At 48.7% G+C, this 25837-nt stretch overlaps 1 protein-coding gene across 1 annotated transcript; it reads right to left on the reverse strand.

Moving 5' to 3' along the window:
- Positions 1 to 202: 202 nt before the first annotated feature.
- Positions 203 to 25721, reverse strand: THAP7 (THAP domain containing 7). The gene is made up of 7 exons (XM_040326447.1): positions 25566 to 25721; positions 23300 to 23412; positions 20188 to 20395; positions 12805 to 12884; positions 7523 to 7678; positions 5692 to 5817; positions 203 to 967 (listed from the first exon to the last, which is right to left on the reverse strand). Exons 2-7 carry the CDS (start codon positions 23377 to 23379, stop codon positions 301 to 303), a joined length of 1317 nt encoding a protein of 438 aa, XP_040182381.1. The 5' UTR covers positions 23380 to 23412; positions 25566 to 25721; the 3' UTR covers positions 203 to 300.
- Between the last annotated feature and the right edge of the window lie 116 nt (positions 25722 to 25837).

Consider the following 25837-nt stretch of genomic DNA (forward strand, 5'->3'; position numbering starts at 1 on the left):
CAGCACACCCCCCTTGGGCGCATACCTTCAGCACACCCCCCATGGGCGCATACCCTCAGCACACCCCCCTTGGGCGCATACCCTCAGCACACCCCCCTTGGGCGCATACCCTCAGCACACCCCCCATGGGCGCATACCCTCAGCACACCCCCCATGGGCGCATACCCTCAGCACACCCCCCATGGGCGCATACCCTCAGCACACCCCCCATGGGCGCATACCCTCAGCACACCCCCCATGGGCGCATACCCTCAGCACACCCCCCATGGGCGCATACCCTCAGCAGACCCAACTGAGCATTTACACAAAGTCATTTATAAGCTGAAGCTCAAACACTTGTAGATGCTCCTTCAGCTTCTCTCGGACATCCGTTTGTGCGCGCCTCTCCCTCAAGTGTTCCTGCTGTAACGCAGATATGCGAAGGCGGAGCCTCTGCTCCCGCCGTCTGCAAGCTTCCAGCTGTCTCTGGACTTTGGTCAGTGCCTCCAATGCGGATTCTGCCCTCTTCTTCCAAAGAAGTGCATTCCCCACATGGTAGCTGTGTTCGTTCTGAATGTAGGCCCCCGGCGGCTGGGGGATGCGCATCATGTAGACCGAAGGAGACACTGGGCGCAGTTGTTCCGTCACCCCCTCCGCGGGCCCTTCTGGGTCTGTGCCAACGCATATATCAGAAGACATATCCTCCTGAGACAGTTCCAAGTCTGAGAGAGGTCCGCCCATTACAGTTCCCACCTCGATGTCTTCCAGCGTGGCCTCTGGATGCATCTGGTGGTCTACGGTGGTTGCCAAAGCTCCTTCGGCTGGGGCAGCATCAGCAGGGATGTCGATATTTTCAGGGCACAGTCCATGGAAGTTCACCAGGTCTTGTGTTGGTACGCCGTCATACCTCCTAGCATCAAAACACTGGTTGCTCGAAGGATCTGCGCTTTCACACGGGGCTGCGTGATGATCACTCGCCAAGAAATCTCTGGTAATAAAAATGAGGCAGAATATTAGTGGACTTCGTTTACAAAGTTACAGGCATTTAACCACTTAAGACCCGGACTAAAATGCAGGTAAAAGGACCCGGCCAGTTTTTACGATTCGGCACTGCGTCGCTTTAACTGACAATTGCGCGGTCGTGCGACGTGGCTCCCAAACAAAATTGGCGTCCTTTTTTCCCCACAAATAGAGCTTTATTTTGGTGGTATTTGATCACCTCTGCGGTTTTTATTTTTTGCGCTATAAACAAAAATAGAGCGAAAATTTAAAAAAAAACAATATTTTTTACTTTTTGCTGTAATAAATATCCCCAAAAAACATAAAAAACACTTTTTTTTCCTCAGTTTAGGCCGATACGTATTCTTCTACATATTTTTGGTAAAAAAAAGAAAGAAAAAAAAATCGCCATAAGCGTTTATCGATTGGTTTGCGCAAAATGTATAGGGTTTACAAAATAGGGGATAGTTTTATTTCATTTTTATTAATAATTTTTTTTTTTTTTACTACTGGCGGAGATCAGCGATTTTTTTCATGACTGCGACATTATGGCGGACACTTCGGACAATTTTGACATTTTTGGGACCATTGTCACTTTTTAACAGCAAAAAAATGCTATAAAAATGCATTGTTTACTGTGAAAATTACAATTGCAGTTTGGGAGTTAACCACTAGGGGGCGCTGAAGGGGTTATGTGTGACCTCATCTGTGTTTCTAACTGTACGGGGGCAGGGCTGGACGTGTGACGTCATTGATTGTGTTTCCCTATATCAGATCACACTATCAATGACGCCGCCACAGTGAAGAATGGAGAAGGTGTGTTTACATACAGCTCTCCTCGTTCTTCAGCTCCGGGGACCGATCGCGGGACTCCAGCGGCGATCGGGTCCGCGGATCCCGCGGCCACGGAGCAAGTATAACATGTTTTTTTTTTTTTTAAATGGAACCTTTAGATATCCTTTAAAGGGGTTGTAAAGGTACAATTTATTTATTTCCCTAAATAGCTTCCTTTACCTTAGTGCAGTCCTCCTTCACTTACCTCATCCTTCCATTTTGCTTTTAAATGTCCTTATTTCTTTCTTTTTATTCCTGTTCTTCTGTCTGTAACTCCACACAGTAATGCGAGGCTTTCTCCCTGGTGTGGAGTGTCGTGCTCGCCCCCTCCCTTGGACTACAGGAGAGTCAGGAAGCTTCCAGAAGAGGTGGTAATGAACCGGTCTGTGCAGGATCGTTGAAAAGAGCAGTAAACTAGTTGCCGACCAGCCGCCGTCATTATACGGCGGCAGGTCGGTGCGTTCCCGCAAATCACCGTAGGTGTACGTCGGCTCCTTTAAGGATCTGTAGCAGGCACGTGCGCACCCGCTGTACGGCGGGGGACCCGATGCGTGTGGCCGGCGGCCGCAATGTCCACCAGCCATCCGCGGGAACAGGGATCTGTCAATGTAAACAGATAGATTCCCGTTATGACAGGGGAGTTAGAGCCCATTCACACCTCCGCGACAAAACGCCGGACGCTCTTGCCGCTGGAGGGGAGAATTCCCATTGCTGTCTATGAGATGGTTCACAACTCATAGACGCCGTACGCCTGCAAAAAAATCCCGGACCCTTTTTTTCAGGCGGCATTGGCGTTCGGCCATACAAAGCAATGGGAAGGCTTTGTTGAAAAAAAAAAAAAATCACACTTGCGGCAAAATACGCCGCGTACGCGGCGTATCTTGTCGCGGAGGTGTGAATGCAGACTAAGAGAGAGATTTGCTGTTCCTAGTGATCAGGAACAGCAATCTCTCTCCTTCTGCAGTCAGACTCCTCCCCCCCACAGTTAGAATCACCTCCCAAGGAAAACTTTTAACCCCTTGATCGCTCCCTCGTGTTAACCCCCTTCCCTGCCAGTGACATTTATACAGTAATCAGTGGCTATTTTTCACTCTGATCTCTGTATAAAATGTCAATGGTCCCAAAATAGTGTCAAAAGTGTCCAATCTGCCCACCGCAATCCCTCTTAAAAATAATAATAATAATATTAATCTATATAATTTTTCTTTATTATTAATTATTATTATTATTATTATTATTATTAATCTATATAATTTTTCTTTATTATTAATTATTATTATTATTAATCTATATCATTTTTCTTTATTATTATTATTATTATTATTATTAATCTATATAATTTTTCTTTATTATTATTATTATTATTAATAATCTATATCATTTTTCTTTATTATTATTATTATTATTATTATTATTAATCTATATAATTTTTTATTGTTTTTTTTTTTTTTTTCCTAGTAATGGCGGTGATCTGCGATATTATTATTATCACAGATCACCGCCATTAATAGGAAAAAAAACAATAAAAAAGAAAAAAGAAAAAGAAATGCCATAAATATTAACCCTATTTTGTAGATGCTATAAACCAAATCAATAAACGCTTATTGCATTTTTTTTTTACCAAAAATATGTAGAAGAGTACGTATCGGCCTAAACTGAGGAAGAAATTTGTTTTTTCAATTTTGGGATATTAATTATAGCAAAAATAAAAAATAAATGTTTTTTTTTCAAAATTGTCGCTCTTTTTTTGTTAACCACTTCCTTACTGGGCACTTAAACCCCTTCCTGACCAGAGGACTTTTTGCGATTCGGCACTGCGTCGCTTTAACTGACAATTGCGCGGTCGTGCGACGTGGCTCCCAAACAAAATTAACGTCCTTTTTTCCCCACAAATAGAGCGTTCTTTTGGTGGTATTTGATCACCTCTGCGGTTTTTATTTTTTGCGCTATAAACAAAAATAGAGCGACAATTTTGAAAAAAAATAAAATATTTTTACTTGTTGCTATAATAAATAGCTCAATTTTTTTTTTTACGTTTATTTTTTTATCCTCAGTCTAGGCCGATACGTATTCTACATATTTTTAGTAAAAAAAAAAAAAATCGCAATAAGCGACTGGTTTGCGCAAAAGATATAGCGCCTACAAAATAAGGGACAGAATTATTATTATTTTTTTTTTTTTTTTTTTTACTAGAAATGGCGGCGATCTGCGATTTTTATTGGGACTGCGACGTTATATCGGACACTTTTGACACATTTTTGGCGCCATTCACATTTATACTGCAATCAGTGCTATAAATATGCACTAATTACTGTATAAATTTTTTTTTTTACTAGAAATGGCGGCGATCTGCGATTTTTATTGGGACTGCGACGTTATGGCGGACACATCGGACACTTTTGACACATTTTTGGCGCCATTCACATTTATACTGCAATCAGTGCTATAAATATGCACTAATTACTGTATAAATGCTTTTTTTTTTACTAGAAATGGCGGCGATCTGCGATTTTTATTGGGACTGCGCCGTTATGGCGGACACATCGGACACTTTTGACACATTTTTGGCGCCATTCACATTTATATTGCGATCAGTGCTATAAAAATGCACTAATTACTGTATAAATGTGACTGGCAGGGAAGGGTTAACACTAGGGGGTGAGGAAGGGGTTAAATGTGTACCCTAATTAGTGTTCTAACTGTGGGGGAGGGGGGGTGACTGGGGGGGTGACCGATCTGTGTCTCTATGTACAAGAGACACAGATCCGTCTCCTCTCTCCCCTGACAGCACCGCTGTCTGCGAGAGCCGGGAATGAGAGATGATCTCATATGTAAACATATGAGATCATCTCTCATTGGCCGCACAGATCGCCTAGCAAACGGCCGCTCCGATTGGCCGTTCACGGCGATCTGTGACTGGCTGTGTCCAAGGGACACGGCCAGTACAGAAGTTCCCCGCCGCGCGCTCGGGAGCGCGCGCGGGGAACGTGTAAAGGAGAGGCCGTAAAAACACGGCCTGTTAGAGATTGGGAGCCGCGCTGAGGCCGTACAAAGTCGTACGGCCGTCAGCAAGTGGTTAATAGCGAAAAAAACAAACAAAACACCTTGATGAGGTGATCAAATACCACCAAAAGAAAGCTCCATTTGCCGGGGAAAAAAGGATGTAAATTTTGTACAACGTCACACGACCGCACAATTGTCAGTTAAAGCGCCGCAGTGACGTATTTTTTTTATATAAAACAAACATGTTATACTTAGCTGCTCTGTGCAGTGGTTTTGCACAGAGCAGCCCAGATCCTCTTCCTTTCAGGTCCCTCATTGGCGCTCATGGCTCCTTCCCTTTGATCAGTGCCCCTAGTGAAAGCTGTTTGACCTGGGGGCACCGCTGCGTGTTCGCTCCCGAGTCGCTGCTCTAGGCATCCATAAGACACACAGAGCCACCCCCCTCCCCCCACGCTCCTCATTGGCTCACTGGCTGTGATTGACGTCAGTGGGAGCCAATGGGCTCCAGCTGCTATCTCAGCAAATGAGGAGGGGACAGCCGAGGTGATCGAGAACATTGCTGGATCGGAGGAAGCTCAGGTAAGGATTGGGGGGGGGGCCCACTGCACACAGAAGTTTTTTTTACTTCTGCACGAGCCGTACTTTGTAAAATGGCTCCTTGGCCTTTGATGTGTCCCAAAAGACTACGGGGGGGAGGGGCTTGTCGAACTTCCGCTCAGATTGCCAAAGTGGGAGCGGGTACTTGTCAAAAACAGGTACCTGCTCTCCCCCCCCCCCCTAAAAAGTGACAAATGTGGAAGGGGAAGGAGGATATAAATAAGCGGAACTATCCCTTTTGGGTGAAGTTTCGCTTTAAGGTGAAGGGTGTATACTCACAATTTCCTTTTTACTTTTGCCTTGGTTGCTTTCTTCTTTTGTGTTCTGATTTTGGTTACCCTCTGGGGTTTTGTTGCAGCTGTAAATATTGTTGGGATGGCATTTTCCTTCAAACGACGATAGCCACTAGACAGTAAAACAAGACCCAGATAAAGAACACCTTCATTGCCTAAGGGGAAACTATGTTTTGAGTTCATTTGTTTTAGGTTTATACATTTTTTTTTTGTTTAACAGACAACTGTTAAAGCTCTTTGAAAGTTACACATAACTCTACAAATACTGCAGCTGCTGACTTTTAATATTAGGACACTTACCTGTCCTGGAGTCCAGCGATGTCAGTGCCGCTATTGGCGTCAGCTGTAGGTATTGCCACGAGTAGTGCTGCCTAGCAGCAGCACCTGTCAGTGCCCATCAGTGCCGCCTATTGGTGCCAGTGCCACGAGTAGTGCTGCCTAGCAGTGCCACCTGTCAGTGCCCATCAGTGCCGCCTATTGGTGCCAGTGCCATGAGTAGTGCTGCCTAGCAGTGCCACCTGTCAGTGCCCATCAGTGCCGCCTATTGGTGCCAGGGCCTCGGGGAGTGCCACAAGTAGTGCTGCCTAGCAGTGCCACCCGTCAGTGCCCCCTATTGGTGCCAGTGCCGTGGGGAGTGCCACAAGTAGTGCTGCCTAGCAGTGCCACCGGTCAGTGCCCATCAGTGCCGCCTATTGGTGCCAGTGCCTTGGGGAGTGCCGCCTATTGGTGTCATGTCCACCAGGGCTCCACTAACAGTGTGCCCACCAGGGCAGCCAATCAGCGAAAAAGTTAAATGTATTATTTGCCAAATTTTATAACATAAACTAAGAAAATGTTTTTTTCATTTTTAAATTCCAGGGGCCAGATCCACAGACGAAGTACGCCGGCGTACTTTCAAATTTCCCGCGTCGTATCATTGTTTTGAATCCTCAAACCAAGATACGACGGCTTCTGGGTTAGATCCGACAGGTGTACGTCTTCGGATCTAAGATGCAATACTTCGGCGTGCGCTGGGTGGCATTTTCCGCGACGGGTATGCAAATTAGCGATTTACGACGATCCACGAACGTACACGCGGCCGTCGCATTTTCTAACGTCGTCTCTAGTCGGCTTTTTCCGGCGTATAGTTAAAGCTGGTATTTTGCGGCGTATAGATAGAATTGCCATGTTAAGTATGGCCGTCGTTCCTGCGTCGAAATTTGAATTTTTTTTTTTTGCGTAAGTCGTCCGTGAATCGGAATGTACGTAAGTCCCGTCTAAGTTCAAAAAACGACGTCGTTGCAACGTCATTTCGCGCAAAGCACGGCGGGAAATTTCTGGATGACGCATGCGCAGTTCATTCGGCGCGGGGACGCGCTTCATTTAAATGAAACCCGCCCCCAACCCGCCCAATTTGAAATCCGCCACCAGAAATACACTACGCCGCCGTAACTTACGGCGCGAACTCGCTGAGGATTCGAAAATGCGCCAGGTAAGGTACGGCGGCGTAGCGTATCTCTGATACGCTGCGCGGAACTAAATGTATGTGAATCTGGCCCTAGGTCTTTTTTAGTTTGCTTGGCAAAAAAAAAAAAACAGTGGTGATTAAATACCACAAAAATAAATCTCTATAGGTCTCAAAAAAAATTATAAAAATTATCATAAGGGTACAGTGGTGCATGACCACGCAATTGTCATTCAAAGTGCTGATAGCCTGAGCAGGAAGTGAATCCACTCTACCCAATTATCATTACTTAGTAAAACAAATACAATTTGGGACCAGATCTGATTTTTTTTATCCCCCCCCCCCCCATTATAAAAACCGTGACTATATGTACCTTATTCCTGTTACTTCGAAGCAGCTCTTCTCAAAGTGCCTGGAGCAGAAATACACATATTCCGAGGCGGGGTCCCAAAGCCCGTTACCGCTCGGGTCCATTCTTCTGCAGTTTGCAATCCACATGTTTCGCCGAGGATCCTCTTTTCTTGGTAACCTTTAATAAAAAAACAGAAAATAAAGTACACGTCTGACTATGCTGAAATTGGAACACTTTTTTTTTTTTTTAACCACTTAAGCCCCGGACCTTTAGGCAGCTAAATGCCCAGGCCAGGTTTTGCGATTCGGCACTGCGTCGCTTTAACTGACAATTGCGCGGTCGTGCGACGTGGCTCCCAAACAAAATTGGCGTCTTTTTTCCCCCCACAAATAGAGCGTTCTTTTGGTGGCATTTGATCACCTCTGCGGTTCTTATTTTTTGCGCTATAAACAAAAATAGAGCGACAATTTTGAAAAAAATGCAATATTTTTTACTTTTTGCTATAATAAATACCCCCCAAAAACATATCTAAAAAAAATTTTTCCCTCAGTTTAGGCCGATACGTATTCTTCTACCTATTTTTGGTAAAAAAAAAAAAAAATCGCAATAAGCGTTTATCGATTGGTTTGCGCAAAATTTATAGCGTTTACAAAATAGGGGATATTTTTATTGCATTTTTATTAATTTTTTTTTGTTACTACTAATGGCGGCGATCAGCAATTTTTTTCGTGACTGCGACATTATGGCGGACACTTCGGACAATTTTGACACATTTTTGGGACCATTGTCACTTTCACAGCAAAAAATGCATTTAAATTGCATTGTTTATTGTGAAAATGACAGTTGCAGTTTGGGAGTTAACCACTAGGGGGCGCTGAAGGAGTAAGGCTTCACCTAGTGTGTGTTTACAACAGTAGGGGGGTGTGGCTGTAGGTCCGATGTCATCGATTGTGTCTCGCCTATAAAAGGGGATGACGCGATCGATGCGCCGCCACAGTGAAGCACGGGGAAGCCGTGTTTACATACGGCTCTCCCTGTTCTTCAGCTCCGGGGAGCGATCGCGACGGAGCGGCTATAAACGAATAGCCGCGCCGTCGTCCCGGATCGCTCCCCGAGGTAAGCTGCCCGCAGCTGGGGGGGGTCCCGATCGGACCCCCGACCCGCGGAAAGGCAAGGACGTATATATACGCCCATCTGCCTGTCCGTGCCATTTTGCAGACGTAAATAGTCGTGCGGCGGGCGTTAAGTGGTTGATAATCCCAACCTGTGTTACAAAAAAAAAAAAAAATTCAATCCAAGAAAACAAAGTCCAGAGTTCTTCATTTAAGTTATAAATTCCGTTCAGCCAACCTAGATCAGCAAATGACCTTGATAAAGAGCGCCTGAGAACTGTAGTGGGGACTTTCAATGGCAACTATAATCACAGGTAGTGTCACTCACTGTGTCTCCAGCTTCACTGTGTCTCCGACTTTGCGGTATTTTGTAGCAGTGACACCTATGCCGAAATCAGGAGATAGGGTCTCCTTCAGCCCCTCCCACTTCACGTTCCTCACCAGTCAGCTGACCTCTAGTCTCTGCCCCCCCGATCATGCCGTGAACTGAATGGGCGGCTGCGAAGAGGCTGAGTGGGCGGCCGCGGGCTCCAGGAACAGCCCAGCTGGGCGGCCGCAAAAAGGCTGGGAGAGAGGTGCAGGCTTCAAGAACAGTCCAGGATCCGGGGACCCCTGGCAAATCATCAATCGTCCACCAAGGGGGTCCCAACCCCTAGGTTGAGAACCACTGGTCTAGGGGGGGGGGGGGTGTCTTTTTGTTGAGGAACTTGCATGGGGTGTAGGGTAGTATGAGAAACTCCAAGTTCACAGAATACTTACAAGACACTAAAAGTGGAGCGCCACTCAAAAGGGGAAAGCTCTGCTTACTTGCACCCCCCCCTCCACTGCCACATTTGGCACTTTTTGGGGGGTAAGGGGTACCTGGTTTTACAAGGTACCCACTCCCATCCCACTTCCCTCCTTCCAGTGCCCACCTGACACTCTTCGGTGAGTTCTCCAGACCAGGCACCCAGATGAGGGTTCTCTTGAATTTGCTTCAGAAGTGGATCATAGTAATAGGCCCCCCAAGCTGTGCCACAGCTAGGACCTTGAGGGAAAATAGCTGGACTCGGGATAGCTGCTGCAGATGGGGGTAGACATCAGATTTGCTGATGTCATTACTGTGTCGATCACTGTTCTCTTTGCTGGAGAGGAAGGTGTACCTGAGAACCTGTAGTGAAAGTAACTCCCTGCTTTTGCATCATTTGTTTTCTGCCATCTGTGCTTCCTCCGTCCCTTCTGCTGCTTCCTGATCATTACCTAACCAAGGGGGTGGCTCTGACATAAGGAAGCAAAGCCCCGCCTCTAACAAGATGGCTGCCTTCACCCAGAGAAACAGTGAAGAACTAGATATAGTAGGTCAGTAATAAGGTACAAAAAAAACAAGGCAAGAATTGTGACCAGAATGCAAAAACTCCCGCATTCACCTATTAAAGCAGGGTGCTCCAGTCCCCCCCAAATACTTTTTTTATAAACACTCCTCCATACTTGTTTAAACATATCTAGCAACATTTAGAACATGTCCTATGTGTAGTCCTTGTAGTTTGTGTTAAAATATTTGAAGACTAACCAGATCTCGGAAGCAGGCAGGTTCCATGTCATCTGTGGGCATCTGAAGCCCTATTCCCTCGATTCGGTGCAGCTGGCTACCCAGCATGCGCCTCCCGATCTTGTGCCTTAGCAGCTCTCTCTATTCCCAACAGGTTGCCATAACTATAGCGGCGACGGCAGAAGTTCCCGCCCCATTGCTTTAGCAACCTGTCAATCATGACATTCCGTTTGCGACATTTCCGATTTGGAAATAAGGCGAGATTTCATCACTAGGCGATTCACAAGGACTCCTGGGATACATGACGCCGCTATCCCAGGAACCCTTGCAGATCGCCTGGTGACGTAAATCGCCTAGGCGGCCGCAGCTGGAAGTGCTGCAGAAGAACGGTAGAAAAATGTTTGTACAAAGAAAAATTACAGCATTTAACCACTTAAGCCCCGGACCAATATGCAGCCTAAAGACCCAAGGTGTTTTTACAGTTCGGGACTGCGTCGCTTTAACAGACAATTGCGCGGTCGTGCGACGTGGCTCCCAAACAAAATTGGCGTCCTTTTTTCCCCCACAAATAGAGCTTTCTTTTGGTGGTATTTGATCACATCTGCGGTTTTTCGTTTTTGCGCTATAAACAAAAATAGAGCGACAATTTTGAAAAAAATGCAATATTTTTTACTTTTTGCTGTAATAAATATCCCCCAAAAACATATATAAAAACATTTTTTTCCCCTCAGTTTAGGGCGATACGTATTCTTCTACATATTTTTAGTAAAAAAAAAAAAATCGCAATAAGCGTTTATCGATTGGTTTGCGCAAAATTTATAGCGTTTACAAAATAGGGGATAGTTTTATTGCATTTTTATTAATTTTTTTTTTTTACTACTAATGGCGGCGATCAGCGATTTTTTTCATGACTGCGACATTATGGTGGACACTTCGGACAATTTTGACACATTTTTGGGACCATTGTCATTTTCACAGCAGAAAATGCATTTAAATTGCATTCTTTATTGTGAAAATGACAGTTGCAGTTTGGGAGTTAACCACAGGTGGCGCTGTAGGAGTTAGGGTCCACCTAGTGTGTGTTTACAACTGTAGGGGGGTGTGGCTGTAGGACTGACGTCATCGATTGTGTCTCCCCTATAAAGGGGATGACACGATCGATGCGCCGCCATAGTGAAGCACGGGGAAGCCGTGTTTACATACGGCTCTCCCCGTTCTTCAGCTCCGGGGAGCGATCGCGACGGAGCGGCTATAAACAAACAAATCGCCGCGCCGTGGTCCCGGATCGCTCCCCGAGCGAACCCGACCGCCGCATGTACCGGGGGGGTCCCGATCGGACCCCCCACCCGCTAATAGGCAAGGACGTACATTAACGCCCATGTGCCTGTACGTGCCATATTGTGGACGTATATGTACATGCGGGGGTCGGGAAGTGGTTAAGATGGGCATCAGTGTTTGGACCTTAACCACTTGGGATCCGCCTGCCGTCAATTGACGGCTACAGTGCGGATCCCAATTTCCAAACTGCCGTCAATTGACGGCCGCCCCTTTGGGCGTTCCCCGCGCGCGCTCCAGAGCGCGCTGCGGGGAAAATCTGTGTTGCCCGTGTCCCTCGGACACAGCCAATTACAGATCGCCGCGAACGGCCAATCAGAGTGGCCGTTCGCGAGGCGATCTGTGCGGCCAATGAGAGAGGATCTCATATGTAAACATATGAGATCATCTCTCATTGCCGTTTTACACAGAGACAGCGGTGCTGTCTCTGGAGAGGAGACCGATCTGTGTCTCTTGTACATAGGGACACAGATCGGTCACCCCCCCAGTCACCCCCCCCTCCACCTACAGTTAGAACACTAAGCAGGGATACATTTAACCCCTTCCTCACCCCCTAGTGTTAACCCCTTCAATGCCAGTCACATTTATACTGTAATTAGTGCATATTTATAGCACTGATCGCAGTATAAATGTGAATGGCGCCAAAAATGTGTCCGATGTGTCCGCCATAACGTCGCAGTCCCATTAAAAATCGCAGATCGCCGCCATTTCTAGTAAAAAAAAAAAAAATTAAAAAAAAATAATTCTGTCCCCTATTTTGTAAGCGCTATAACTTTTGCGCAAACCAGTCGCTTATTGCGATTTTTTTTTTTTTTTTTACCAAAAATATGTAGAAGAATACGTATCGGCCTAAACTGAGAAAAACATTTTTTTTTTTTTTTTTTTTTCAATTGGGATATTTATTATAGCAAGAAGTAAAAAATATTGTATTTTTTTCAAAATTGTCTCACTTCTTTGTTTATAGCGCAAAAAATAAAAACCGCACAGGCGATCAAATACCACCAAAAGAAAGCTCTACTTGTGGGGAAAAAAGGACGTAAATTTTGTTTGGGAGCCACGTCGCACGACCGTGCAATTGTTAGTTAAAGCGATGCAGTGCCGAAAGCTGAAATTTCACCTGGGCAGGAGGGGGGTATATGTGCCCAGTAAGCAAGTGGTTAAAAAAAAAAAAAAAAAAAAAAAAAAAAATGGGTGGAACTTCGCTTTAATTATAGTGCAAATACAATACAAACCAATGCTTGTGACTAGACCTTCGTCCTCAGCTTTTTTTTATTTTTTTATAGCACCTACAGTGCAGGAGCCCCTCAAGATAAAGAAGCCGAGCTGACCTGTGAAATGAGATGTCGTTCTCCCTGGTCAGGCGAGAATCCCGAGTGGTGCAGCCGAGAGCTGAGCAATGTCTTGGCATCTAGAAACCAGAGAAAATGGAAGAAGAGTTAGCCTATCAGATCACTAGGAACCATAAAGAATATTTCAATTCAGTCAATAGTAAAAAAAAAAAAAAAAAAAAAAACACATACATACACAACATGGTTGAACAAACTTGCTTGAGGTTAAAGAGGAACTGCACACAGGGTCTGCTCACATCATTTGTAATAAAAACATCTATGCCATTCTGAAGCTTCCATCCAACCACTTTACTTTGCATCATATATATATATATATATATATATATATATATATATATATATATATATATATATATATATATATATATATATATATATATATATATATATATATATAATATAAACTGTGATTCTGTACTTGCCAAATATGCTCACAATTCCTTCCATAGAATGCATGAAGGTAAAAAACCTGGAGCCTTTACAACCACTTTTTTGGCCCACAGACTTTAATACTTCTTGAGGCTCTCATCAGAAAAGAAAAAATGACATTCAGAAAATAAGTCCTTTTGTCAATGCTTGCTAGAGTTGCACTAATATTTCAGAGATTTTCAGGTTCTGCCTATGGGATCGGAAGTGAAACCATTCTAGAGTGATTGATCTCCCATGTGGTTCTTTTATTGCCATGAAGATTACACCTAATGACTGTGTGGCCAGCATAAGACATTCAAGACATTCACCTAGGGCGGCAAAAGACCTTCACCTAGGGCGGCAAAAAGCCTTCACCTACGGCGGCAAAAGACCTTCACCTACGGCGGCAAAAAACCTTCACCTACGGCGGCAAAAAACCTTCACCTACGGCGGCAAAAAAACTTCACCTTGATTGATCTCCCATGTGGTTCTTTTATTGCCATGAATATTACACCTAATGACTGTGTAGGCAGCATAAGACATTCAAGACATTCACCTAGGGCGGCAAAAGACATTCACCTAGGGCGGCAAAAGACCTTCACCTAGGGCGGCAAAAGACCACTTCACCTACGGCGGCAAAAGACCACTTCACCTACGGCGGCAAAAGACCACTTCACCTACGGCGGCAAAAGACCACTTCACCTACGGCGGCAAAAGACCACTTCACCTACGGCGGCAAAAGACCACTTCACCTACGGCGGCAAAAAAACACTTCACCTACGGCGGCAAAAAAACACTTCACCTAGGGCGGCAAAAAAAACACTTCACCTAGGGCGGCAAAAGACCTTCACCTAGGGCGGCAAAAGACCTTCACCTAGGGCGGCAAAAGACCACTTCACCTACGGCGGCAAAAGACCACTTCACCTACGGCGGCAAAAGACCACTTCACCTACGGCGGCAAAAGACCACTTCACCTACGGCGGCAAAAGACCACTTCACCTACGGCGGCAAAAGACCACTTCACCTACGGCGGCAAAAGACCACTTCACCTACGGCGGCAAAAGACCACTTCACCTACGGCGGCAAAAGACCACTTCACCTACGGCGGCAAAAGACCACTTCACCTACGGCGGCAAAAGACCACTTCACCTACGGCGGCAAAAGACCACTTCACCTACGGCGGCAAAAGACCACTTCACCTACGGCGGCAAAAGACCACTTCACCTACGGCGGCAAAAGACCACTTCACCTACGGCGGCAAAAGACCTTCACCTAGGGCGGCAAAAGACCTTCACCTACGGCGGCAAAAGACCTTCACCTAGGGCGGCAAAAGACCTTCACCTACGGCGGCAAAAGAACTTCACCTACGGCGGCAAAAGAACTTCACCTACGGCGGCAAAAGAACTTCACCTACGGCGGCAAAAGAACTTCACCTACGGCGGCAAAAGAACTTCACCTACGGCGGCAAAAGAACTTCACCTACGGCGGCAAAAGAACTTCACCTACGGCGGCAAAAAACCTTCACCTACGGCGGCAAAAAACCTTCACCTACGGCGGCAAAAAACCTTCACCTACGGCGGCAAAAAACCTTCACCTACGGCGGCAAAAAACCTTCACCTACGGCGGCAAAAAACCTTCACCTACGGTGGCAAAAAACCTTCACCTACGGCGGCAAAAAACCTTCACCTACGGCGGCAAAAAACCTTCACCTAGGGCGGCAAAAAAACTTCACCTTGATTGATCTCCCATGTGGTTCTTTTATTGCCATGAATATTACACCTAATGACTGTGTAGGCAGCATAAGACATTCAAGACATTCACCTAGGGCGGCAAAAGACCTTCACCTAGGGCGGCAAAAGACCTTCACCTAGGGCGGCAAAAGACCTTCACCTAGGGCGGCAAAAGACCTTCACCTAGGGCGGCAAAAGACCACTTCACCTACGGCGGCAAAAGACCACTTCACCTACGGCGGCAAAAGACCACTTCACCTACGGCGGCAAAAAAACACTTCACCTACGGCGGCAAAAAAACACTTCACCTACGGCGGCAAAAAAACACTTCACCTACGGCGGCAAAAAAAACACTTCACCTACGGCGGCAAAAGACCTTCACCTAGGGCGGCAAAAGACCTTCACCTAGGGCGGCAAAAGACCTTCACCTAGGGCGGCAAAAAGCCTTCACCTACGGCGGCAAAAAACCTTCACCTACGGCGGCAAAAGACCACTTCACCTACGGCGGCAAAAGACCACTTCACCTACGGCGGCAAAAGACCACTTCACCTACGGCGGCAAAAGACCACTTCACCTACGGCGGCAAAAGACCACTTCACCTACGGCGGCAAAAGACCACTTCACCTACGGCGGCAAAAGACCACTTCACCTACGGCGGCAAAAGACCACTTCACCTAGGGCGGCAAAAGACCTTCACCTAGGGCGGCAAAAGACCTTCACCTAGGGCGGCAAAAGACCTTCACCTAGGGCGGCAAAAGACCTTCACCTAGGGCGGCAAAAGACCTTCACCTACGGCGGCAAAAGACCTTCACCTACGGCGGCAAAAGACCTTCACCTACGGCGGCAAAAGACCTTCACCTACGGCGGCAAAAGACCTTCACCTAGGGCGGCAAAAGACCTTCACCTACGGCGGCAAAAGAACTTCACCTACGGCGGCAAAAGAACTTCACCTACGGCGGCAAAAGAACTTCACCTACGGCGGCAAAAGAACTTCACCTACGGCGGCAAAAGAACTTCACCTACGGCGGCAAAAGAACTTCACCTAGGGCGGCAAAAAGCCTTCACCTACGGCGGCAAAAAACCTTCACCTACGGCGGCAAAAGACCTTCACCTAGGGCAGCAAAAGACGTCACCTAGGGCGGCAAAAAAACTTCACCTTGATTGATCTCCCATGTGGTTCTTTTATTGCCATGAATATTACACCTAATGACTGTGTAGGCAGCATAAGACATTCAAGACATTCACCTAGGGCGGCAAAAGACCTTCACCTACGGCGGCAAAAGACCACTTCACCTACGGCGGCAAAAGACCACTTCACCTACGGCGGCAAAAGACCACTTCACCTACGGCGGCAAAAGACCACTTCACCTACGGCGGCAAAAGACCACTTCACCTACGGCGGCAAAAGACCACTTCACCTACGGCGGCAAAAGACCACTTCACCTACGGCGGCAAAAGACCACTTCACCTAGGGCGGCAAAAGACCACTTCACCTACGGCGACAAAAGACCACTTCACCTACGGCGGCAAAAAAAACACTTCACCTACGGCGGCAAAAGACCTTCACCTAGGGCGGCAAAAGACCTTCACCTACGGCGGCAAAAGACCTTCACCTACGGCGGCAAAAGACCTTCACCTACGGCGGCAAAAGACCTTCACCTACGGCGGCAAAAGACCTTCACCTACGGCGGCAAAAGACCTTCACCTACGGCGGCAAAAGACCACTTCACCTACGGCGGCAAAAGACCTTCACCTACGGCGGCAAAAGACCTTCACCTACGGCGGCAAAAGACCTTCACCTACGGCGGCAAAAGACCTTCACCTAGGGCGGCAAAAGAACTTCACCTACGGCGGCAAAAGAACTTCACCTACGGCGGCAAAAGAACTTCACCTACGGCGGCAAAAGAACTTCACCTACGGCGGCAAAAGAACTTCACCTACGGCGGCAAAAGAACTTCACCTACGGCGGCAAAAGAACTTCACCTACGGCGGCAAAAGAACTTCACCTACGGCGGCAAAAGAACTTCACCTACGGCGGCAAAAGAACTTCACCTAGGGCGGCAAAAAGCCTTCACCTACGGCGGCAAAAAACCTTCACCTACGGCGGCAAAAAACCTTCACCTACGGCGGCAAAAAACCTTCACCTACGGCGGCAAAAAACCTTCACCTACGGCGGCAAAAAACCTTCACCTAGGGCGGCAAAAAAACTTCACCTTGATTGATCTCCCATGTGGTTCTTTTATTGCCATGAATATTACACCTAATGACTGTGTAGGCAGCATAAGACATTCAAGACATTCACCTACGGCGGCAAAAGACCACTTCACCTACGGCGGCAAAAGACCACTTCACCTACGGCGGCAAAAGACCACTTCACCTACGGCGGCAAAAGACCACTTCACCTACGGCGGCAAAAGACCACTTCACCTACGGCGGCAAAAGACCACTTCACCTACGGCGGCAAAAGACCACTTCACCTACGGCGGCAAAAGACCACTTCACCTAGGGCGGCAAAAGACCACTTCACCTACGGCGACAAAAGACCACTTCACCTACGGCGGCAAAAAAACACTTCACCTACGGCGGCAAAAGACCTTCACCTAGGGCGGCAAAAGACCTTCACCTACGGCGGCAAAAGACCTTCACCTACGGCGGCAAAAGACCTTCACCTACGGCGGCAAAAGAACTTCACCTACGGCGGCAAAAGACCTTCACCTACGGCGGCAAAAGACCTTCACCTACGGCGGCAAAAGACCACTTCACCTACGGCGGCAAAAGACCTTCACCTACGGCGGCAAAAGACCTTCACCTACGGCGGCAAAAGACCTTCACCTACGGCGGCAAAAGACCTTCACCTAGGGCGGCAAAAGAACTTCACCTACGGCGGCAAAAGAACTTCACCTACGGCGGCAAAAGAACTTCACCTACGGCGGCAAAAGAACTTCACCTACGGCGGCAAAAGAACTTCACCTACGGCGGCAAAAGAACTTCACCTACGGCGGCAAAAGAACTTCACCTACGGCGGCAAAAGAACTTCACCTACGGCGGCAAAAGAACTTCACCTACGGCGGCAAAAGAACTTCACCTACGGCGGCAAAAGAACTTCACCTAGGGCGGCAAAAAGCCTTCACCTACGGCGGCAAAAAACCTTCACCTACGGCGGCAAAAAACCTTCACCTACGGCGGCAAAAAACCTTCACCTACGGCGGCAAAAAACCTTCACCTAGGGCGGCAAAAAAACTTCACCTTGATTGATCTCCCATGTGGTTCTTTTATTGCCATGAATATTACACCTAATGACTGTGTAGGCAGCATAAGACATTCAAGACATTCACCTAGGGCGGCAAAAGACATTCACCTAGGGCGGCAAAAGACCTTCACCTAGGGCGGCAAAAGACCTTCACCTAGGGCGGCAAAAGACCTTCACCTAGGGCGGCAAAAGACCACTTCACCTACGGCGGCAAAAGACCACTTCACCTACGGCGGCAAAAGACCACTTCACCTACGGCGGCAAAAGACCACTTCACCTACGGCGGCAAAAAAACACTTCACCTACGGCGGCAAAAAAACACTTCACCTACGGCGGCAAAAAAACACTTCACCTAGGGCGGCAAAAGACCTTCACCTAGGGCGGCAAAAGACCTTCACCTAGGGCGGCAAAAGACCTTCACCTAGGGCGGCAAAAAGCCTTCACCTACGGCGGCAAAAGACCACTTCACCTACGGCGGCAAAAGACCACTTCACCTACGGCGGCAAAAGACCACTTCACCTACGGCGGCAAAAGACCACTTCACCTACGGCGGCAAAAGACCACTTCACCTAGGGCGGCAAAAGACCTTCACCTAGGGCGGCAAAAGACCTTCACCTAGGGCGGCAAAAGACCTTCACCTACGGCGGCAAAAGACCTTCACCTACGGCGGCAAAAGACCTTCACCTACGGCGGCAAAAGACCTTCACCTACGGCGGCAAAAGACCTTCACCTACGGCGGCAAAAGACCTTCACCTAGGGCGGCAAAAGACCTTCACCTACGGCGGCAAAAGAACTTCACCTACGGCGGCAAAAGAACTTCACCTACGGCGGCAAAAGAACTTCACCTACGGCGGCAAAAGAACTTCACCTACGGCGGCAAAAGAACTTCACCTAGGGCGGCAAAAAGCCTTCACCTACGGCGGCAAAAAACCTTCACCTACGGCGGCAAAAGACCTTCACCTAGGGCGGCAAAAGACGTCACCTAGGGCGGCAAAAAAACTTCACCTTGATTGATCTCCCATGTGGTTCTTTTATTGCCATGAATATTACACCTAATGACTGTGTAGGCAGCATAAGACATTCAAGACATTCACCTAGGGCGGCAAAAGACCTTCACCTAGGGCGGCAAAAGACCACTTCACCTAGGGCGGCAAAAGACCACTTCACCTACGGCGGCAAAAGACCACTTCACCTACGGCGGCAAAAGACCACTTCACCTACGGCGGCAAAAGACCACTTCACCTACGGCGGCAAAAGACCACTTCACCTACGGCGGCAAAAAAACACTTCACCTACGGCGGCAAAAGACCTTCACCTAGGGCGGCAAAAGACCTTCACCTAGGGCGGCAAAAGACCTTCACCTAGGGCGGCAAAAGACCTTCACCTAGGGCGGCAAAAGACCTTCACCTACGGCGGCAAAAGAACTTCACCTACGGCGGCAAAAGACCTTCACCTAGGGCGGCAAAAGACCTTCACCTAGGGCGGCAAAAGAACTTCACCTACGGCGGCAAAAGAACTTCACCTACGGCGGCAAAAGAACTTCACCTACGGCGGCAAAAGAACTTCACCTACGGCGGCAAAAGAACTTCACCTACGGCGGCAAAAGAACTTCACCTACGGCGGCAAAAGAACTTCACCTACGGCGGCAAAAGAACTTCACCTACGGCGGCAAAAGAACTTCACCTACGGCGGCAAAAGAACTTCACCTACGGCGGCAAAAGAACTTCACCTAGGGCGGCAAAAGAACTTCACCTAGGGCGGCAAAAGAACTTCACCTAGGGCGGCAAAAGAACTTCACCTACGGAGGCAAAAGACCTTCACCTAGGGCGGCAAAAGACCTTCACCTAGGGCGGCAAAAGACCTTCACCTAGGGCGGCAAAAGACCTTCACCTAGGGCGGCAAAAGACCTTCACCTAGGGCGGCAAAAGACCTTCACCTACGGCGGGAAAAAAGACCTACGGAGTGATGGGTTACCTTTGCAAAGCTGAAGGTAGAAAATATCATAGGGACCGCGGAGTCCCGGAGCCGCACCGTCTGTCCCGTTCGATCAAACTGCTTATCGAGAAAGTGTTGGGAGCACAGAGAGCTGTGGACAGAAGGGGTCCATTCACTGCCGACCGCAGCGTGAGAGTGGGACACGGCATTCACCCACAGCGTCCTCCGTGACTCTTCTTTGGGAAACCTAAGGAAAGAAGAAAAAAAAAAAAAGAAGAAGATTAGAACTGTAACATGGGAGGAATAAAAAAAAAAAAAACAAAGAACAAAAACGAAAAGCAACAAAATAAAAAAAATAAAAATAAAAAAAGAAGATTTCCCTGCAAAAGAATGTTTAAAGTGTTACTAAACCCACAACCGTAAAATATACAGTAAAGCGTGCTTGTTATACTCACTGTGGAACCTAAGAGGCTAATCCTCTGCATTGTGTAAAACATCTGTTTGATCCTGTCTTCTCTGATCCTCCTTTTTTTGCCCCCAACCCATCAGTACAGAGCAGTGGTCTCCAAACCTGCGGCCCCTTGCTTGTTTTTATTCATTCCTAGTGCACTTTTTCGTCCACTGATACCAACAATGGGGCATAATTCCCCTCACTGACATCAATGAAGGGGCATAATTCCTCCCACTGACACCAACAATAGGCCCAATGACATCAACGATGGGGCACAATGACAACAATGGAACAATGGGCCTCAATTCCTGCAATGATACCAACAATGGGGCCTGATTAAACCAACGATGGACCCCAATTTCTCCCAATGATATCAAAAATTGACACCAACAATGGGGCACAAATCCTCCCAATGATATCAACAATGGACCCAAATTTCTCCCAATGATATCAACAATGGGCCCCAATGACATCAATGATGTGGCTCAATGACAACGATGGGGCATGATTCCTCTCAATGACATTAACAATGGGGCCCAATGACATTCATGATGGGGCCCAATTCCTCCCAACAATGGGGCCCAATGACACCCAACAATAGGGCCCAATTCCTCCCAATGAAATCAACAATGGGCCAATGACAACGATGGGGCATGATTCCTTTCAATGACACCCAACAATGGGGCCCAATGACACCCAACTATATCAACAAAGGGCCCCAATGACATCAACGATGGGGCACAATTCCACCCACATACACCAAAATTGGGGCGCAATTACTTTCACTGAAACAAACAATGGGACATTTTTCCCCCACTGACGTCGGGACCTTTTCTACTCCCACTGGCCACAGTCCGGCCCTCCCAAAGCCTGAAGGACTGTCCAGGGCTCGACAAATCCCGGTCGCCATGGCGACTAGAAATAGGGTGCTGGCGACTTGGCTTTTTCGTGAGCTGGCGCCATCTGGTGGTGGCCGTTGGTATTACAAGTTTAGCATTACAAGTTAAACAGCAATTCTAATGTTATTTTTCACTATTTTCACTGCCGTCTTCTTCCCTCTAATTAGAACCCCCAAACATTGTATATATTTTTTATCCTAACACCCTAGAGAATAAAATGGCGATCGTTGCAATACTTTCTGTCACGCCGTATTTGCGCAGCGGTCTTACAAGCGCACTTTGTGAATAAATTACACTTTTTTTAATTAAAAAATAAGACAACAGTAAAGTTATCCCCATTTTTTTTTTTTATATTATGAAAGATAATGTTACGCCGAGTAAATTCATACCCAACATGTCACGCTTCAAAATTGCGTCCGCTCGTGGAATGCCGACAAACTTTTTTACCCTTTAAAATCTTCATAGGCGACGTTTAAAAAAAATCTACAGGTTGCATGTTTTTAGTTACAGAGGAGTTCTAGAGCTAGAATTATTGCTCTCGCTCTACCAATCGCGGCGATACCTCACATGTGTGGTTTGAACACCGTTTACATATGCGGGCGCTGCTCACGTATGTGTTCGCTTCTCTGTGCAAGCTCGTCGGGACGGGCGCGTTTTCTGGCTCCTAACTTTTTTAGCTGGCTCCTAGATTCCAAGCAAAATTTGTCAACCCTGCTGAAAACTGTCCCTTTGTTTAAAGTTTGGAAAACTTAAGTATAAGAAGATAATACGAAAATGATAATTAGTACACAATAAAAAAGAAAAATAAAAAACACGATAATAAAAAAAATACTAAAAGTAAATGAGAATTAAAATGTAGTAATAAGTATAGGATAATAAAATACGATAACAAGAAGTACAGAATATGACATTAAAGCCGAACTTGACCCAAAAAGGGAAGTTCCTGCTTTTCCTCCTCGCTCCCCTCCTTCTCTGCCATATTTGGAATACATTTTGGGGGGGGGGGGGGGGGGGGGGTTACCTAGTTTCAAGAGGTCCCCACTCCCACTCCGTCCGCCTTGGTGATCAGACCTTAAGTTCGGCCCCCCAACCTTCTGAGACACGTCAAAGGTCCCAGGAGGCTGTGGGTCTATTCACAAGGCACAGCGCAGATTGCGCATGCGCAGTGGGGGGTTGGCTGTGAAGCTGCAAAGTGTTAGGCTGCATTCACACCTAGGCGTACAAAAATCGCAGCGTTTTGTCCCGCGAATTGCGGCGACAAATTGCGGCGACAAAACGCCGCGATTGTGAATGCAGCCTCACCCCCTCTATGGAGATGGTTCACATCTCCTATGCCGAACGCAGAAAGCCGCCTGAAAAAAAGGTCCTGGACTTTCTTTCAGGCGGCAGGCGTTCAGCGTGGAGATGTGAACCATCTCCATAGAGGGCAATGTGTTTTCATCCCTCCAGCTTCTCGGGGCTGCTGCGGCATCACACTACAGGCGACAAAACGCCTAGGTGTGAACGGGGGCTTACAGCCAAATTCCCACAACCGATATGCCGGTGCCGGTGGCCCCCGAAGACTGGTGAAGAACCAGCCCGGGTGAGGACGGCGCTGGGTCCCTGGACAGGTAGCTGCTGTCTTTGTAGCTGGTGACTTTTCATTTTCGGAAATACGGCTGAAGCTCCTCTTAGTATACAATAATATAAATACGACGATATAAAGACAGTAATAAGGGTGTGGTTAAAAAAAGTATCTAATAATATAAAGATGGTAATAAGAATACAATCATACACACTGTGCAGGGATTATAGTACCTACCTGTGGAACGTTATCCCTTTGCGTCTTGTAAGCGCCGTCTGCCGGTTGACACAATTAGCAGCAGAGCATGACCGGACCATTTCGCTCCACTCAGCCGGCGCCACAACCCGTCCCTGAAAACGTAAGAGGAAAACACGTTTTATACCGATGTACTGTGACTGTCCGCTTTCTATGGTCACCATTAGGGCTGTCCCCCGATACCAATACTAGTATAGGTGCCGATAACGAGTATTTGCAGGAGTATCGCTAATGCTCCCGATGCTGAAATCCGCTGCCTGTCCTGGACACTCAGCAACAATCAGTGCGGGGGAGGAGTTATAATCACTGATCTCCCTGTGTGGCTTTCATCAAAGCAGCTGACAGACGCTTCTCCTCCTCTCCCCTCCGCGGCTGTCAGCTGCTTTATTGAAAGCCACACAGGGAGATCAGTGATTATAAACCCCCCCCCCACCACCGTACCGATTGTTCCTGAGTGTCCCCTGTATCCTCCTCCCCTCTGTGTCCTCCTCTGCTTCCCACCCCCCTGTCCACCTCCGCTTCCCCGCCCCCCTTCACTCCCCCTCCGGTCATCGTTCCCCCACCCCACCCTCCTTCGCTCCTCCTCCAGTCCCAGGCCTCCCCTTCCTCCCCCCCATGTCCTCCTCCGCTCCCTCCGATGGGGGGGGGGGGGGCGGCACAGGGACAGGAAGTCTCCCTCCGATGGGGGGGGCACAGGGACAGGACATCTCCCTCCGATGGGGGGGGGGCACAGGGACAGGACATCTCCCTCCGATGGGGGGGGCACAGGGACAGGACATCTCCCTCCGATGGGGGGGGGGCACAGGGACAGGAAGTCTCCCTCCGATGGGGGGGGCACAGGGACAGGAAGTCTCCCTCCGATGGGGGGGGGGCACAGGAAGTCTCCCTCCGATGGGGGGGGGGCACAGGAAGTCTCCCTCCGATGGGGGGGGCACAGGGACAGGAAGTCTCCCTCCGATGGGGGGGGCACAGGGACAGGAAGTCTCCCTCCGATGGGGGGGGCACAGGGACAGGACATCTCCCTCCGATGGGGGGGGCACAGGGACAGGACATCTCCCTCCGATGGGGGGGGGGCACAGGGACAGGAAGTCTCCCTCCGATGGGGGGGGCACAGGGACAGGAAGTCTCCCTCCGATGGGGGGGGGCACAGGGACAGGAAGTCTCCCTCCGATGGGGGGGGGGCACAGGAAGTCTCCCTCCGATGGGGGGGGGCACAGGAAGTCTCCCTCCGATGGGGGGGGGCACAGGAAGTCTCCCTCCGATGGGGGGGGGGCACAGGAAGTCTCCCTCCGATGGGGGGGGGCAAAGGAAGTCTCCCTCCGATGGGGGGGGGCACAGGAAGTCTCCCTCCGATGGGGGGGGGCACAGGGACAGAAAGTCTCCCTCCGATGGGGGGGGCACAGGGACTGGAAGTCTCCCTCCGATTGGGGGGGGGGCACAAGAAGTCTCCCTTTGATGGGGGGGGCACAAGGACAGGAAGTCTCCCTTTGATGGGGGGGTCACAGGGACAGGAAGTCTCCCTCCGATGGGGGGGGGCACAGGGACAGGAAGTCTCCCTCCAATGGGGGGGGGGCACAGGGACAGGAAGTCTCCCTCCAATGGGGGGGGGCACAGGGACAGGAAGTCTCCCTCCAGTGGGGGGGTGTCACAGGGACAGGAAGTCTCCCTCCAGTGGGGGGGGGCACAGGAAGTCTCCCTCCAGCGGGGGGTCACAGGAACAGGAAGTCTCCCTCCAGCGGGGGGGTCACAGGAACAGGAAGTCTCCCTCCAGCGGGGGGGTCACAGGAACAGGAAGTCTCCCTCCAGCGGGGGGGTCACAGGGACAGGAAGTCTCCCTCCAGTGGGGGGGTGTCACAGGGACAGGAAGTCTCCCTCCAGTGGGGGGGTGTCACAGGGACAGGAAGTCTCCCTCCAGTGGGGGGGTGTCACAGGGACAGGAAGTCTCCCTCCAGTGGGGGGGTGTCACAGGGACAGGAAGTCTCCCTCCAGTGGGGGGGTGTCACAGGGACAGGAAGTCTCCCTCCAGTGGGGGGGTGTCACAGGGACAGGAAGTCTCCCTCCAGTGGGGGGGGGGGGTGTCACAGGGACAGGAAGTGAGGATAGTACAGACCAGGCAGCCTCCTCTCTATAGAACACATTGATATGTGGATGTCAGGCTGACATGCTGAGCCTTGTGGTTCCCCGGATTTTCTGTATGCAATCACCTCTCTATACACATCACAGCGCCCCTCCCCCTCCCCCGGTATACCTGTCCGGTGCACAGAGCCAGAGAGGCGCCCGGCTACACATCCGACTTCATCTGTCCGCCTGACTCTCAGTACACCGCCACAGGCACAGCGCCACCCGCCGGCCGGAGGACCGAACTACCGCCGCCTGATGCTCTGTCCTGGAATTTAGGAGAACATACAGAAGATCCTTCATCACCACCTTCTATATACAGATCCTATGTGCATAGAAAATACGGGTCACCTGCAGGGCGAGGAGTGCCAGCAGAGGGCGCAGGATGACACTCCAGAGAGA

Source organism: Rana temporaria, chromosome 10 (genome assembly GCF_905171775.1).
Source record: "Rana temporaria chromosome 10, aRanTem1.1, whole genome shotgun sequence".
NCBI classification, from domain to species: domain Eukaryota; kingdom Metazoa; phylum Chordata; class Amphibia; order Anura; family Ranidae; genus Rana; species Rana temporaria.